The 16828-nt window shown below is 45.3% G+C and overlaps 1 protein-coding gene across 1 annotated transcript in view; it reads left to right on the top strand.

Annotated features, from left to right (window-relative positions):
* LOC147740903 (cathepsin S-like) overlaps positions 1-16828 on the top strand; it is a 76655-nt gene that overhangs the window by 22980 nt on the left and 36847 nt on the right. Inside the window, exons 5-6 of the mRNA XM_086952196.1 lie at positions 326-508; positions 14742-14901. Of these exons, the coding sequence (XP_086808322.1) occupies positions 326-508; positions 14742-14901 (343 nt within the window). The remainder of the gene's footprint in view (positions 1-325; positions 509-14741; positions 14902-16828) is intronic.

The following is a 16828-nucleotide window of genomic DNA, read 5'->3' as shown; positions in this document are numbered from 1 at the left end:
CAGATCCTGCAAATTCTCCAGAAGATATAACGCTAAGGCTTTCTTTACAAGTGCCCTATTGTCTTACAACTAATGGGCAAACATCTGCTCGCCTGGTGTTGCAATAGCAAAAGGCGTGGAGATTAGTGCCCTAGGGCAGTTACTGTGGGCGATCACTTCTGCACTCAAGAAATTCCCCGTTAAATTTTGGCTGGACAAACCTAGTGAAACTTAAAGGCATTAAAAAGTCTGGTAATTACTGGCACATGCAACATTTGGTGGAGAAAGCACAAAATGCGTTTCTTTGACTCTCCGGGTCCTAAATGTGTGTTTTCTACACCCATAGGTTGGAGCCCTTGAATCTCGCTATTGCATAAAGACCGGGGAACTGTTCGAGATGAGCGAACAAGAGCTTGTCGACTGCGATTCCGAAGATGGCGGCTGCTGCGGCGGGTTTCCATACTCCGCCTTTAAGTACATCTACCAGCATGGCATAATGCCCTCTAATAAATACAAATACAAAGGACGTGTAAGTACTTTGTGGTTTATATCAATTCGACCACATAATTGCATTATAATCATCTGTCCTCAAAGTTCACATCTGCAAAATGATTTGTGCATTGTATTCACTCTGTCACTTGCTGAAGTTAGAAAAGATGTCTTCTTTTCTGACATGAATATCCTTGGTATTTTATGTTGTTTCTAATGCCGTTCTTCCCCTTAAATGTGTACATTTGTAGATTTTATTGGGAGATTTCTGCTCAATATTTTCCCTTTCAGAGTCCATTGAAAACCCGGCATACAGCATATGAATCATCTGCTGTGATAAAAGAAATTAAAAAACAGCCAATAAACACATTTACAAAAACAAGTAATCCAAAAGATTCACAGGATATTGAGCAAAAACATTGCTGTTCTCCCCAAAAAGACCCAAGCTACCTATGATTGTGCATTTCACATTGATTTGATAGTGTGATAGTTGACAAAATGACTGCCAGTAAAATAAATTGTTTAAATACCTTTTCTGGCCCATATCCTTGAGACCATTTCTGATTACCATGTAATGTTAAAGCCTCGGTAGACAGGTGTATATTTTTTAAACTCTGTTTCATGGTTTTATTGACACTGTTTCCTTCTACTGGTTAGCTTTCTTCACAAAAATGGATTTCAGAAGACTTTGGCCAACATGCATCAAGCATTTTTGGAGTCGCAAACGGTGCGATTCCTTAAAATCGGCCGTTTGCGATTCCAAAAATGCTTTTTGAGATGCATCATGCTATTTTAGAAATTGCATCTTTTTTGCGATTTCTAAAATTGTGATAGCATTTCAGAAATCGCAATTTTGCGATTTCTGAAATGCTATGCATCATTTGATTTCAAATTGCGAAATTTGAAATTGCAAGTGCAAATTACCACGAAGTTGAACCTCATGGTAATTTGCGAAATTGTTTAAAAATGCACAAAAATGCATTTTTTAAACTGTTAATTTACATACACACATGTCCTTAGGACATGTGTGTATGTAAATTACACTTAAAAGTACATTTCATGGGTGCAGGGGGGGGGGGGTCACTTGGACCCCCCTCTCCACCCTTGAAATGCTTTGATGAATTGCGATTTCAAATTGCGAATTCGCAATTCCCATTCATTCCTATGGGCATTTTAGCCCATAGGAATGAATGGGGATTGCGAAATCGCAATTGAAAAATCGCATTTTTTATGCGATTCGGTAAAAATAGCGATTTTTACCGAATTGCAAAAAAAATGCGAGAAAAATCATGCATAGGCTTTTGCGATTTCTAATTTGCGATTCCCTAATTTTCGCAAATTAGAAATCGCAAAAGCCCATATTGATGCATGTGGGCCTTTGGGCCTTATTATGAGTTTGGCGGTCTTGGAGCGTGTGGCCATACCAACCCTCTGCTTGAGCCCACCAAATCTATATTGAAACGGCCCGCCGAATTCCGACTCTGCCTTGCCATGTAGGAACTGGGGGTGCATACAGACAAAGGGAACACCATGAGCCCTCCTGCATGCATCCCCTGGCACCGAGGCAACAGAGAGCACTGTAGGGCCTCCTTAATTACATCACGCCCTCATTTTACATGCCGGGATCACCACCATGAAAACTGTGTCGGTGTGGAAACTTTTAATACTCTTGGCGGTGCCACAGCGGCACTGCCAGCTTGTTGCAGCATAAAACCACTGTGCCACCGCTGACGGATCACGGATCCCCGGCCGTACCAGTGGTCCAGTGGCGGTCTGACAACCATAGTCAGAATATGGAAGGGAGACCGCAAGACTACGGCGGTTCCAGGTGCTTGGAACTGGCTCTTAATGGGTATCTGATGCTCAGCACCGGCCCTTAATTGTAAACACCGCACTTATGACAGTCTGCCATTAAAGATAAACAGAACAAAAGTTGTTTAATAATACAATATACTTGAAAAAATACTAATACCTGCCTCCCCAGTCATTCCTTCAGTGGTGGCTCCTCCTCTAAGCCGGAGGAGTGCCGCCCCACTGCTATGCTATTATCGTTTTATTTTTTGAAGGTTCATGGCTGTGTTAGGGTGGGGCTGGGCTGGAGGCAAAGGGTGAGAAGTAGTTTGTACACTCCAAGTGCCCATGAATGCTTGACCGGCCGTCTTAGTCTGGCCCAACATTCATGCTCACTTTGCATGTTCCCCATCAGGCTTCATTACATAGCCTTGTGGGAAACATGCCAAGGCATCCAGGCCCCATCTGAACATCGGTCCACAGCACTCAGACCAATCATAATGCTGCATTTCAGCGTTGTGATTAGCTATGGGGAGCCTATATGCTTCCTGGTTCCGGAACTAGAGAAGAGGAGGAGAGACGAGACCGCCGGAACAGGTAAGTGGAAATTTTAATTTTGTTTTTTATTTTGTTCCTTGCCATCTCCACCCTCCCTTCGCCTCCACATTCATTCCCTGTCAGCTGCTACTGCATTACTATAGCTTTGGGGGCCAGGAATAACCTGAACTGTCACACTTGCAGGCAAGAGAGATGGTTAGTAGTTGTTTTGGTACCATCATTGGCAGTGATGGCAGGGGCGATGGGTGATATAAGATGCAGTTGCCACCTTGTCGGTGCCATAGCACTTATTATTTTACAAAGTAAGCTCAGTATGGTTATCACTTGCTCTATCACTTACTGAAAGCCTCCTGGTGAGCTCTTTATCACCAGATTTCAGAGGAGGCTGCTACTTTTGTAACAGCCAGAGCCTCCAAGTACTAAACATTAATGCAGATCACATGCCTGATATCCCATGATGCCTCTGTATCTGTCCAAACGTTTTAAAGGGACTTGGATTAACAGAGGCATATTATAGAGTTAGGAAGGCTGGACTCTATACTTGAAGGCTGGAAATTCACAAGTATCATGGGGTTCTCTTGAGAAAGGTGCACTAGTTCACAGAGCAGATTCACTAAAAGATTCTCTAAAAGGTCAATTGTGTAAATATGTTACATATATACTTCACTAACAAAAACTAGGTGCCTGTTATGTAGAGACCTCAAAAGCAGTATTGTGATATCTGAAGTTTTTTTATCAACATTTAAGTACTGGGATCAACTAGCCCTCTATGTCTTCCTTTTGAAATTACTTGACGTTAACTGACTCTCTGTTATGTATGTAATAAGTTTATCACATCTGGAACAGGCTTTGCTATCTTACATGCTTTTGTGTATGCATATTTCCATAACAATTCCCTTTTGCAAGGAATGAGCAACACTTAAACATTTTTTGTGTTTGCCATCAAAAACGTCTTACCAAGTTCAACAAAGATTGGAGTGTTATTGTTTGTATTTGCAGTAATTCATCTACGCATATGAAAAAGTTGTGTGATGACCTGTCAAAATCAATACCTGAGCTGAAGTGCTTCCCTGTAAGAGATCCCTGTCATTTGCTAGATGGTATGCTGAGAGCATCTTTACAATCTTCAGAGTTAAGAAAGATTGCTGTTGACTTTGTAGTCCATTATGGTGCATTGTTTTCTTATGCGCAGGAACTATACACAAATAATTCTCATTTTGTGCTTTGTGTGGCATCAAAGTAAGAGTCATCCCAGCTGTGTCATTTAGCCACTAAATGACACAGCTGTCCTAGAGGCCTTGAATGCTATATTATCCATGTGGCGACTGTTTACTGAATGGGAAGTAGTGTGGCTCACTGGTTAGAGGCGGCAGACCCGAGAGCAGAGGACGGCCCGGGACCAGGGTTCGATTCCCGGCGCGGCAGGTTTCTGGACCAGGGTCAGCGGACTCGATAATTCTCTCGCCTCGGTGCCCACTCTGATCAGCGATCACACTCGGCAACTCTGGGCATTAGCTTGCCTCATCTTCACTAACGGCCCCACCAGACCGCCGGGGATGCCTGGTCTCACCCTGGAGATACCCATTAAGGGACCATCTCTCAGGGAATCCAGGAAGGGTTTCGCAGCGGTCGAAGCGCCTTGGGACCCTACGGGTAAGTAGTGCGCTATATAAATGCCAATACATTTACATTTATTTACATACAATGTTTTGCTTATTGAAGGCAAGACTTGTGAGGATCTTTGGAAGCATATGGATTATTATATAAAACAAAGTACACTCTACTGCATTCTTAAATTTTTACAGGAAAACATGACTGCTGTAGTAGAGATAATAAAAACACTACAGTCTGAAAACACCTTTGTCTAACAAGTGTTCAGCGTAATTGGTGTAGATGTTAAACATGTCCTTGAGTATTGGCTGGCCGACACATTTGGTTACTTTAAAAGACACACAATTGATGGACGGAATGCAGAACAAATCAAAACATTCACCCCCAGTCGAGAGATGTGGGTTAAATCCATCATTCTTTTGCTCACCATGCCACCCTAGTTTGGACCTGGCCATATGTAAATCAGTCTTGACACTGTGCCTCATGGGAACAGCCCAGCTCGAACTGCCAAGCCAGGTCCTCCCTGGACCAGAAACAAGCATCCTAAAACCGGTTTCGAGGTTTCACCCCTCTTCAGCCGGGATAGCTTGATTCGAGTGGCACAGTGAGCCCAGGACCCATGTCTGGGCATACCTGGTGCACTTAGGGCGAGAAAGCAACAGACACACAATTGATGGACGGAATGCAGAACAAATCAAAACATTCACCCCAGTCAAGAGATTTGGGTTAAATCCATTATTATTTCACTCACCATGCCACCCCAGTATAGACCTGGCCAAATGCAAATCAGACTTGACCCTGTGCCTCATGGGAACATTCCAGCCCGAACTGCCAAGCCAGGCCCTCCCTCCGTCCATTATCCCCTTTGGTTTTGCTTTGTTCGCCTGAAGTTGGCAGGGTATGCCCAGATGTGGGTCCCTTGCTCACTTTGCCACTGGATTCAAGTTAGCCTGGCTGATGACGGTTGATTAGCCAGAAACCGGTCCCAGGATGCTTGTTTCCGTTCCAGGGGAGACATGGCTTGGCAGTTCGGGCTATACTGTTCCCATGAGGGACAGGGTCAGACTGATTTGCATATGGCCATGTCTGAACTGGGGTGGCGGAGTGAGCTAAAGAATGATGTTGGATTAAACCCAGATCAGTTGATTGGGGGTGAGTGCTTGCAATGTTCAACACTCCGTCCATCATTCCCTTTGGTTTTGCTTTGTTCGCCCTATGTTGGCAGGGTACGCCCAGACATGGGTCTCTTGCTCACTTTGCCACTGGATTCAAGCAAGCCGAGCTGAAGACGGCTAGAATGCCACAAACCGGTCCCAGGACGCTTGTTTCCAGTCCACGGAAGACATGGCTTGGCAGTTCGGGCTGGACTGTTCCCATGAGGCACAGGGTCAGACTGATTTGCATATGGCCATGTCTGAACTGGAGTGGCGGAGTGAGCTACAGAATGATGATGGATTAAACCCAGATCAGTTGACTGGGGGTGAGTGCTTGCAATGTTCAACACTCTGACCATCATCCCCTTTGGTTTTACTTTTGGTTACTTTGGCACTACAATGTGTTCCAAGTTGCAGTTCTTGCCACTTGGTAAGCAAAAAAATGTTGAGGAGCAATTCAGGAAATTTTATTTTACAGTACAAGAGATAAGGCTTGCAGTGATGCATAGGAATGTCTGTTCGCCAACCATGGCATTTGAAGTCAATGAATCCTCACTGAGGAACTCTGCACAACTCCTAGTTCCCTTCCTGAAGGGGAATTTCCTCCGGACTTTGAAAAGTACTGCTTAATTTTTGACCTTTTCAATAACTGAGGGCATATGTGCCCAGTTCAATGCATATGTTGCAAAACCTGTCAGGGAAACATAATCTTCAGGTGCACCAGTATTGGCATGGAAAGCTGCGTCAGTGGCTAGAGTTAGCACATTGTGTACTGGCTGTTTTGGTGTTGCCCGTCTCAAGCGCCAATGCTGAGAGGGCCCTTTCACAGATAAACATTTACATGGGAAGGAAAGAGTGAGTGCACATGACCAAAGACTCACTAAAGAAGTATTGTATGGTGTACTACAATAGGTTTGATTAGTAAAACATTTATTTGGACCTCATATACTTTGTATGCACACTGTCTAAACACATGCACTATCAGCGAAGAAAGCAAACAAAAATGAAAGAAAAACATTCCATAAATAACGGGAAAACACTGTGTCTGTTGGTTTTAATGGTGCGAAAATGTGTAACCAATGATAACCACTGTTTTTTATATGTATTGAGAACACTGAAAAAACCCTACCAGAATTTACCAAAAATAGAAACTGAAAACAGGAAAGCCTATGTATCAGCAAAAGCTGAAGGAGACTGTAGTTATGGATTCTCTACCTTTAAAATGACCCCCAGGCGTCAGACTGGATCCGGAGAATTTTTTCGTAGCAGTACCCCTGCACGTCCGTAGGGGGCGTCAGTCAACTCCGCGTCCGGCATTGGCTTCGTGGTCACCGGAATGACATAGCAGTGTCCACTTACACACCACACCTGCGCGCTGACATCAGTTCTTTCTTTGCCAAGCCAGCCAACGCAGATCTGGAGAGAGTGTGCCCCTTAGTCACTTTTTTCGACTTTTGTCGACATCATTTTTGAGTGCACGAGCGGTGTTCCATTATCGGACTGGCGTCAAGCCTTGTGACTCCTGTCCCAAATTGATGTCCTTCACAGATCCGTACCTCATGTGGCTCTGGTAGCTGGAGCGCGACCCGAAGTTTTGCTCCGACTGCGGGCCATGAATCTGAAGTCTTTGTGGGACCATTCCCGAAAGTTCTTGGCGGCCCGGCAGTCCTCTTCGTGCCGTTTGAACTCCCGGTCATGAGGAAGGTTGCAGGACCGTTCGGGGAGCCACCATCGTTCATCATCGAAGTCTTCGTACTCATCGGGTAAGCCTCGTCCTCTAAAGGTGCATTCCCTACTGCTCCCCAAGATAGGGAATCCAAGCAGCTGCACCACCTTGGGAAGAAGTTGTTTTCTCCTGCCTGCTTAGGGTTGTGGTCAGTGAACACAGCATGCCTCTTATGCTGTTATACCTATACAGTGTGAAATACTTTTGAACAAGTGCTGCCACAGTGCCCAGAGGAGGTCTGGGCCATGCTCACCCACGCAGTTGCTGAGAGTCAAGATGCAGTAAATCACCAACAGGTGTGGGCAGAACGATTTCCACGTGGGTAGCCCTGAGGCGCTGCAACTGGTTGAGGATGTCTGGTTTTTCGGGGGATGTCCAATCTACTCGTTTGGAATGCCCTTTGACGGCCTTTGCCTGTTTGGTGACAAGGCAGACTCAGTCCTTGAGCGCTTCAAGGATTCTAGGGCTACGGTCAGATCCTTGGACCTCACAGCAACCTCTCACCCCATGCAGTCTGCCTTTTGCCCCTTTGATGGCTACAGAAGGGGTGCCCAACCACATTCCACCCAATCGAGGGACAGGGCCACACAAGCTACCAAGTCTTTGCATGGGGCCCAGCGACACGGGTCTGGGGGCTAGCAGGTGGGCAGTCCACCCATGCCCCCCTGCAGCAGCCTCCAAACCTTTCTAGTTCGACATTTCAGGGGCACCAAAGGCCAGTGGGGGACAGGATTCACCATGAAAAACATCATGTCACACAGGCGAGATTTTCAGATAGTCCAAAGGCTTTACTCCCTCCCCTTCAAGACTATCCCTCCCTCCATGTCACAAACACTCCATCGCATGTCAGAGATTCACTTGGCCCTTCTCCACCTGGAATTATTGGATCTCTTGGACAAGGGAGCTATCAAACAGGTCCCCGTGCCAGAAGTAGGTTGTAGTTGCTATTCCGACTAATTTCTGGTACCCAAGAAGGACAAAAGCCTGCATCCTATCTTAGACCTCAGGGCCCTCAACAGCTTCCTCTGGAAGGAGAAGTTCAAATTGCTCACATTGGCTCAGTTCCTCTCTGCCCTCGTCCTGGAGACTGGATGCTAGCGCAGGATGCGTATTTCCTCATCCCCATCCTGCCAGCCCCCAGGCGTTACCTACAGTTCATGGTGGGCCACAAGCATTTTCAATTCACCATGTTCCCCTTTGGCCTTACCAGCGCCCCTCAGGTGTTCACAAAAGTGATGGCTGTGGCCACAGCTCATTTGCGCAGATCAGGGGTTCCAGTGTTCCCCTATCTCGATGATTGGCTGTTGAAGGCGGGCTCACCCCAGTCTGTAGTCTCCCAGCTCCAGACTACGGCGCACCTCCTGCATTCGCTGGGGTTTACTATCAAAGTGCCGAAGTCTCACCTGATTCCCTATCAGAAGCTCCTTTTCATCAAAGCAGTTCTGGATACAGCGCAGTTTCAGGCTTATCCTTCCGAGCAGCGAGTCCCGGATATTTGGGCTATGATACCGATGTTTCAGCCTCTATCCCGGATTTCGGTTAGAAGGACCCTGTGGCTGCCGGGCCTCGTGGCCTCCTGCATCCTGCTGGTGGATCATGCCAGTTGACACATGCAGGCTCTGCAGTGGGATCTGAGGTTCAAGTGGGTGCAGCATCAGCAGAATCCTCCTGATGTCGTCCATATCTTAGAGGGGACTGCACGTCAGTTGCAGTGGTGGCTTGCGAACTAGGATTGGGTCAACGGCAGATCCCTCTCCCTTCCCCAACCAGAGTTCTCAGTGGTGACAGATGCATCACTCCTGGGATGGGGCAGCCACATGGGAGAGGCAGAGATCAGGGGACTCTGGTCTCCGCTGGAGTCCAGGCTCCACATCAACCTTCTGGAGCTTCGGGTGATCCGTCTTGCACTGAGGGCATTCCTTCCTCCTGTCAAAGGAAGAGTAGTGCAGGTGTTCACGGACAACACCACCACCATGTGGTACTGCAACAAACAGAACAGGGTGGGGTCATGGACCCTATGTCAAGAGACGCTTTGCCTTTTGACATGGCTGGAACATCAGGGCCTATCCCTGGTGGTTCAACACCTGCAGGTTCCCTGAACGCCAGGGTAGATAAATTTAGCTGCCAGTACATGACGGATCACAAATAGCGTCTTCACTCTGAGGTGGTACAAGGTCTCTTTGAGCAGTGGGGAGAGCCTTTGTTAGATCTATTCGCCACCAAAGAGAACAAACAATGTCAGCAGTTCTGCGCATTGGAGTTTCCAAGGCAGCACTCGCTCAGTGATGCTTTTTATCACAAGTGGAATTACGGCCTCCTGTACGCCTTTCCACTTGGAGAAGTGTGGCTCACTGGTTAGAGAAGGCAGACCTGGAAGCAGAGGTCAGCCCGGGACCAGGGTTCAATTCCTGGCTCGGCGGGGTCTTGAGTCCTAAAATGTCCATGGACTCGACAATTCTCGCTCCGGTGCCTACTCGATTCACGGGCTCACACTCTGCGACTCTGGGCAATAGCTTGCTTAATCTCCACAACGGCCCCTCGCGGCGGGATGCCTGGCTTTCACCTTGCGGATACCCTGCCGGGATTATCTCACAGGGCAATACCAGGACGGGTTCCCTAAGCAAGCACTTAGAAACCGCTCGGTGATTTGCGCTATATAAATTCCTGTACATTTACATTTACATTTACATCACTTCTACCCAGACGGCCGAAGAAGATCAAGCATCACTGGGCCCAAGTCATTTTTGTGGCTCCGGACCAGGCCCAACGAGGTTGGTACCCCGAGTTCTTGAGCATGACCATCGATCCTTCGATCAGACTGCCTCATTAAGAGGATCTTCTGTCTCAGCAGCAGGGGACAGTCCTCTACCTGAATCTGTCCGGCGTCCACCTCCTTGCTTGGAGCTTCAGTGGTGAAAGTTGACAGCTTTCAACGTTCCTCCCGAAGTCTGTAATGGTATCTTGGCAGCCAGGCATCCTTCCCCTAAAATGGTATAGGCCTGTTGATGGAACAAATTTGTGGCATGGTGCTCAGCAAAGGCGGTGGATCCCCTGTTTTAGAGGTTCTCCTCTTCATTCTATCTTTGGCCCAGCAGGGTTCCTTAAAGGCTATCTTTCGGCCATTTCAGCCTTACTTTGCCTTCCTGATCAGCCTTTTCTTTTTAAGTCCCATAGGGAAAATAGATTTCTTAAGAGCAATACTCATCTCTTTCCTCCTTCTCCTGTCGGAAATTCCCAATGGGACCTGAATCTTGTCCTTACTTATCTTATGTGTGCTCTCTTTGAGCCATTACATAATTGTCCTCTTTGTCATCTTACTTTAAAGACTGCTTTCCTGCTCGCCTTCACCTCTTACTGCAAGGTGAGTGAGCTTCGGGCTCTGTCCTCCAAGCCTCCTTTTCTTGCTATTCATCCGGTCTTTCGCACTAGGCCCTTTTTTCTGTCCAAAGTGGTTACCTCTTTCCACATAGGCCAGACCATCATATTGCCCACCTTCTTCTGGCCTCCACACCCTTCCAAAGAGGTGGAGGGACTCCACCATCTGGACCCAAAGTATGCAGTGCCCTTCTACCCTGACCACACTAAAGATTTCCGGATGGACAATCAACTCTTTGTAGGTTATGTGGGCACCAAGAAAAGTGTGGCTGTGCAAAAACGTACCTTCTCTCGATGGGTTGTGCTATGCATCAAAATCTGCTATTCTTTGGTGAAAAAGGAACCTCCAGTAGGAATACGTGCTCACTCTAACAGGGCATCGGGCGCAACTACTGCTTTGGGATGTGGAGTACTACTGATTGACACCTGCCAGGCAGCCACGTGGGCATCCCTGCACACATTCACAAAACATTACTGCCTGGACAGCCAAGTCCGGAGAGAAAGGCTTTTCAGCTGTTCAGTCCTACAGGACTTCCTGGTGTGAACCTAGTTCGCAGACACACTGCCGGGGTTGGCATTGCTAGGGTATCTATTCTAAAGGTAAGGAATCTATAACTACAGTCTCTTTTAGATGAAAAAGTTACTTGCCTTCTGTAACAATGTATCTGTAAGGGATTCCTTACCGCCCCACCCATCCTCCCCATTCTGCGAACTGACTTCTAGGAATAGGGACTCCCTTCTATGGCCCTAGTAATGTAGACCAGTGGTCAGTGTCTTGCATGGCTCTGAGCTTCTGGCTTGGAAAGTCATGTCAGAACTGACGTCAGCGTGCAGGGGGGGGCGTCTAAGTAGTCACTGCAACGTCATCCGGGCGACCACGATGCCAGCGATGGACGTGGAGTCGACCAACCCCACCTACCGTCACAATGCTACAAAAAATTCTATGGATCCAGTCTGACGCATAGGGGTAATTCTAAAGGTAAAGGTAAGGAATCTATAACTATATATGTCTCTTACCAATACATCGTCACCCAAGGTAAGTAACTTGTTCTTTGCAGGGTGTCCAGCTGTTAACAAACCTGATTAATTTGTAAACAATTAAGTCATTTCTACAATGCTTGCAGGAATAATAGGAAACCAGTAAGAGTTGGCAGTGTTGATGTGGAGGTCGCTACAAGTTCAGGTTCTTTTAGTATTGTGGTTCTAACACTGGATTGTGATGATGGATCCAGGTGGCCAAAGGTTCATTATTATGTACGGCCATCATTGATAACATTTACTTGCTGGTCATATCTGATTTGGGATCGCCTATAACCATCCTAAGAGACACTACCTTATATGAAAAATGGGGGAAGGATTTTCTTTTGTCTTAGTCAGATGTATACTCCAAGGCATTTGCAGAAAAACACATTGAGAAGATTGGGTATTTTTTAACCAATGTACAATGTTTAGGCAGAAAAACAAATACAATGCTATATGTATCTGTGAAGGGAAATAATATGTATCTGGTTCCTGGGCACAAGAACCAATTAAGGGTGCAAGATTTGTCAGCTTGCCAGGTGGATTGTGTGGGCGGTTCCATTAAGGAAATTTTAGCTGAATGTTTAATGGCCAGGTTGGACTTCTTAAGGGTGTTGGACACCACTTTAGGTTGATGCCACATCAATAGCCAGTAGCACACAAGGTACGACCCATGCCTATGAGTGTCAGGAAAGAATTGAAGGTCAGTTTACAAAATTTATGTTCACAAGGGATCATTCAACCTAATGATTTGTCGCAGTGGGTGGAACCCATAGCCGTTACGTGGAAAAAGTTAGGAGATATCAGACTTTGTGCTGATTTACATGTTCTGAACAAAAATATTGTTGTAGAATGCCACCCACTGCCCAGAATTCATGAGTTATTGGCAAACCTCGGGGAAGGGGGAGGTAAGTGGTTTTCCTGATTGATTTGAAGTCAGCATATCACGAAGTGTCATTGACGGCTGAATCTCAGGGTTGACGACGTTTGTGACCCCCTTTGGTGCCTATAAGTTTCTGAAGATCCCATTTGGTTTGGCCTCTGCAGCCAGTATGTTCCCTAAACTTATGGACACATTGTTTCAGGGCACCAGGGGGTAAAAGCATGTTTGGATGACATCTTAATATATGCAGAGACCTTGAAGGAGCATAATGTAATATTGAGAGAAATACTACCTACATTAAAGGCACAGGATATGACCACCAGGGCAGACAAATGCAAGTTTGCAGTGAAAGAGTTGGAATACTTATGACACATAGTGTCGGATGCTGGCATAAAACCCAAGTTTTCTGTTAAAGCAATTAGCAATGCTAAGGCCCCCATGGATAAGGATACCTTCGTTCTTTTCATGGGTTGGTAGAGTATTATGCCAGATTTGTGCCTAATTATGCTCAAACGGTGGAACCATTACGTACCGTACTCAGGAAGATTCAGGTTAAAATGCTGGTCGATAAATGTTCTGAATGTTTACTATCAGATAAACATTGGAGAACATTACAGACTCCATTGAACCCAATCCAGATTCAAAAACACAGCATCGGAAACAGTTGATTTGGACTTGCTCAGTATTGCTGTCATATATGATGTATTTACTTCTGGCTGTTGGTTATTTCTCAAAGTGGATGTATTAAAAGTTTGTGGAAACACCAGATACAGATGCAACCATCAAATTCCTGAGTAAGATATTTTTAACTGAAGATGCGCCCAAACTCATAGTCACGGACAATGGCACACATTTCATGTTAGAAAAGATGTGTAAATTCATGAGCTCATAGGATATAAAACTCCACAAAGTTGCATTATACTCACCCACTTTGAATGGTCTAGTGAGGCATGGTAATGAAGTAATGAAAGAGGGTATACAGACTTCCATTGCTTCTGGAGTGGATGTAAGGGAGTTCATTGAACAGAAGATGTGGAATTATAATACATCACCACACTGCACCAGGGGGTAATCCATTTGAGCTATTAAGGGGCAAGGATGTGTACACGTCTTTATTTCAATATTGGGTGAGTGCGTTGAAAACTGTGCCCAGAATTGGTAAGTCTAGTACTGAAAAGTTATCTTCTAAGGTTGCCTTTAAGCAAATTTCTATGAAAGATAATTTCGACAAGAAGTGTTGAGTAGGCGGCAGGGGTGTGTCAGTCGGTGAGTGGGTTTTAATTAAGAAACCCCTCAAGGTAAGGAAAGTGGAATTAACATTTTTCATGCCAGTGCAAGTCAGTAAAGTCAGCACAGAGGCAGCGTTTGTGTTGGATAAAGATAGGTGGAACAAAAGACAACTTGTGAAGGTTAGGACATAGCAGGCTAACATCATGCAATGGAAGAAGTGTTGCTTGCATGTATAAGTCTGGGCGCACTGATTGCAGTCTGAAGTGGAGGGTAAGACGGTGTCAGGTGGTGTGCATGAGCGTATCAGTTAGGTGGTTACTTCATGTTCAGGTGCTACAGGAGTTGACCCCAGTCTTGATAATATTGCAAGTGCAAATGGTTTGTGGCTCAGAAAATTTCCTAAAAAATTGATAATTTCATTAGATATTAAATATTACACCTGTATGGTTTATGTGGCTTGATTTAAGTTTAGTACTTTTAATATTCCTGTCTTATTTCCAAGGGGGGAAGGTGATGTAATATGATGTTGTATTGAACATGCTTCTCGCGCACATCTTGTGTGCTGTTCTGTGTAATTGTTATGCTTTAACTTAGGCTAAGGGGTTCGAATAGCAAGTGTCAGTGGGACGCTTCATGTCGTGGGTGATGGAGATCAGTAATTAAACTTATCAAGAAAAGCAACATTCTTTGTATGTTCCTTACTTCACTGCCTCGCTCCCTATAAACTTTGCCCTTTTGGAATTTTGTATTCAAATCTCTTCATTCAGTGAATATTTGTTTAGCGGTGTTTTATAGAATAATGTTAAGCACAACGCAAAAGTTGTCTGAAAGTAGCAGTCTAGTATTAAATGTAAGTTCAACTTGATAATGGCATTAAATCATGGTGTCAGAGTCACTCTGTGTGATCCTCTACATCTCCTTTCAGGATGGAGACTGTCGCTTGAAATCCTCGAAGATTGTCCCAATGAACATGTCCAAGTTCTATATGCTGACCGGCGAAGACAACATGGCCGCCGCTGTGGGTTATGATGGACCTATCACCGTGGGCTTCGGTGTGACGGACACCTTCTTCTACTACAGTGAAGGTAATGGCAAGTTTGTTCCATACCGCAGCCATCTTTGAATGTCTCCTTCCCTCACAAAGGACACCTGCCAACAGAAAGGTACCACCAAGAGTTAAAAAAACACTGTACCCATCATCGCCAAAAAGGTACAGTGCGAGCTATTATGCTAAGGGTGCTTAAAGTGAATTTGCACTCATAAATCCTTTTATTCTAGTCGAATATTAATGACCCCATGCTTGAATATTATTGGTAATCTGTAAAGGTTGGTGAATGCCCACAATGATGTAATTTGGTGGTCATGCACAAACGTCCCTTTCACAGTACGCAGGAGTGCCACACAAGGCTGGTTTCACCCCGATTAGTCGTGTGTAGTTTGGACCCAGTGGCACACCCTTGCCACTTAGCACCTGCCAGTGGTTAGACACATTTCAAGCATACCACCCATCACCTTTCATGTGTTTGATGCACAGTATTACTGATCACTGTAAGTGGCACAGGCATGCCTAGACTTGCAACACAATGAGCATGGTACACTCCTTTTTTGTAGATTCATATTTAACTCTGATGTCAAGCCACTTTCCCATTGCATTCACTTAATGTGCTGCAACCTCAACATCTATGTGGACCAAGATGCGTCAGACCTACATGTTTGATCTCAATCTTGCATTTCTTGCTTCTTGGAAAGTTAGGACTGATTGAAGAAAATGTGGTTACTGTTTTAATGCGACAGGATGGATGTTAATAGTGGTGGTGGGTGTAGCCTTGAGCACCAAAGTCCTAATGCCTTTCTTTGATAAGCATTTCTTCTCTTCCAGTATCATATACTTGCAATCTTGAGTTGTTTATTGATGAAAAACTCTCATTGGATGCCCACATCTTGGAAGTGTCCCCATCTTAATGGATTTTTCTAGTAGAACTTTGCTCATTACAGCCCTGATACACTCACAAATTAATTATGAAAATGTTATTTTAGTTGACCTTTCAAACACTTGGTGTCTTTCAAGCACCCTAAAATGCTGCGGCTTGCCTTCTTGGTGAAGCTCACACATTTGATCCCATTGCTCCTTCCATGGTCCTTGCACTAGCTCCTTGTGAATGCTTGCATTGTGTTGAATGACATGCGCATTTAGCACCATTCTTTCTATGGTAAGGGCCCCTCGTCCTCAGCCAAGTGACTTCCTCACAGCACTCAGAACTTGAAAATAGCCATTCAGATCTGATTTGATTTGATTTGATTTGATTTCCACATTTATAAAGCGCACTGTGACCTTACGGGTATCCTGGCGCTTGCACACGTGAACTAGATAATAGAGTGTAAGGAGGGTGTATATTCAGAGGTTAAAAACATCACAGCTATATCTTAGGAAGAAGCCAGGTCTTTCATCTTTTTCTAAACTGTAACAGGTTATCCACCTGCCTAATTTGGGCTGGAAGTTTATTCCAAGCTGATGTTGCTGCAGTACTGAAAGCCCTACCTCCTGTATTGGCTTTCCTAACCCTGGGCACTCTTACCAATTTAGCAGAAGAGGAGCGGAGATTGAGCACTGGAATGTACCACACAATTCTCCACTGTAATGGCTTGGGCCTAAGACAATGCAGAGCCTTAAAAACTATGCAGAGGGACTTAAACTAAATTCTCTGCATGACTGGAAGCCAGTGAAGCTCAGAGAGAGCCTGGGATGCCAATGATGGGCGTGGTTTCCCTAGAGCTAGTTTGGATTCTACTGGATTCTCTGGATTCTTCCAATCAGATATCTCGGAGACTCCAGTAGTAACCTGTTACAATAATCTAGTCGACTTAAAATAATGCTCCCTACCACGAATGATCTTGCTTGTGTAGGGAGCAACGGAAGGATCCCTTGCAACACTCGTATCAGAGCAAAACAGCTAGCAAGTATCTTAGTCACTTGGGGCTCTAAACTTAGATTACAATCAAAACTGACACCTA

The sequence above is a fragment of the Lissotriton vulgaris genome, chromosome 1_1 (assembly GCF_964263255.1).
Source record: "Lissotriton vulgaris chromosome 1_1, aLisVul1.2, whole genome shotgun sequence".
NCBI classification, from domain to species: domain Eukaryota; kingdom Metazoa; phylum Chordata; class Amphibia; order Caudata; family Salamandridae; genus Lissotriton; species Lissotriton vulgaris.
The sequence above is the reverse complement of the archived record's forward strand: the minus strand, read 5'-3'. Positions and strand labels throughout refer to the sequence as shown.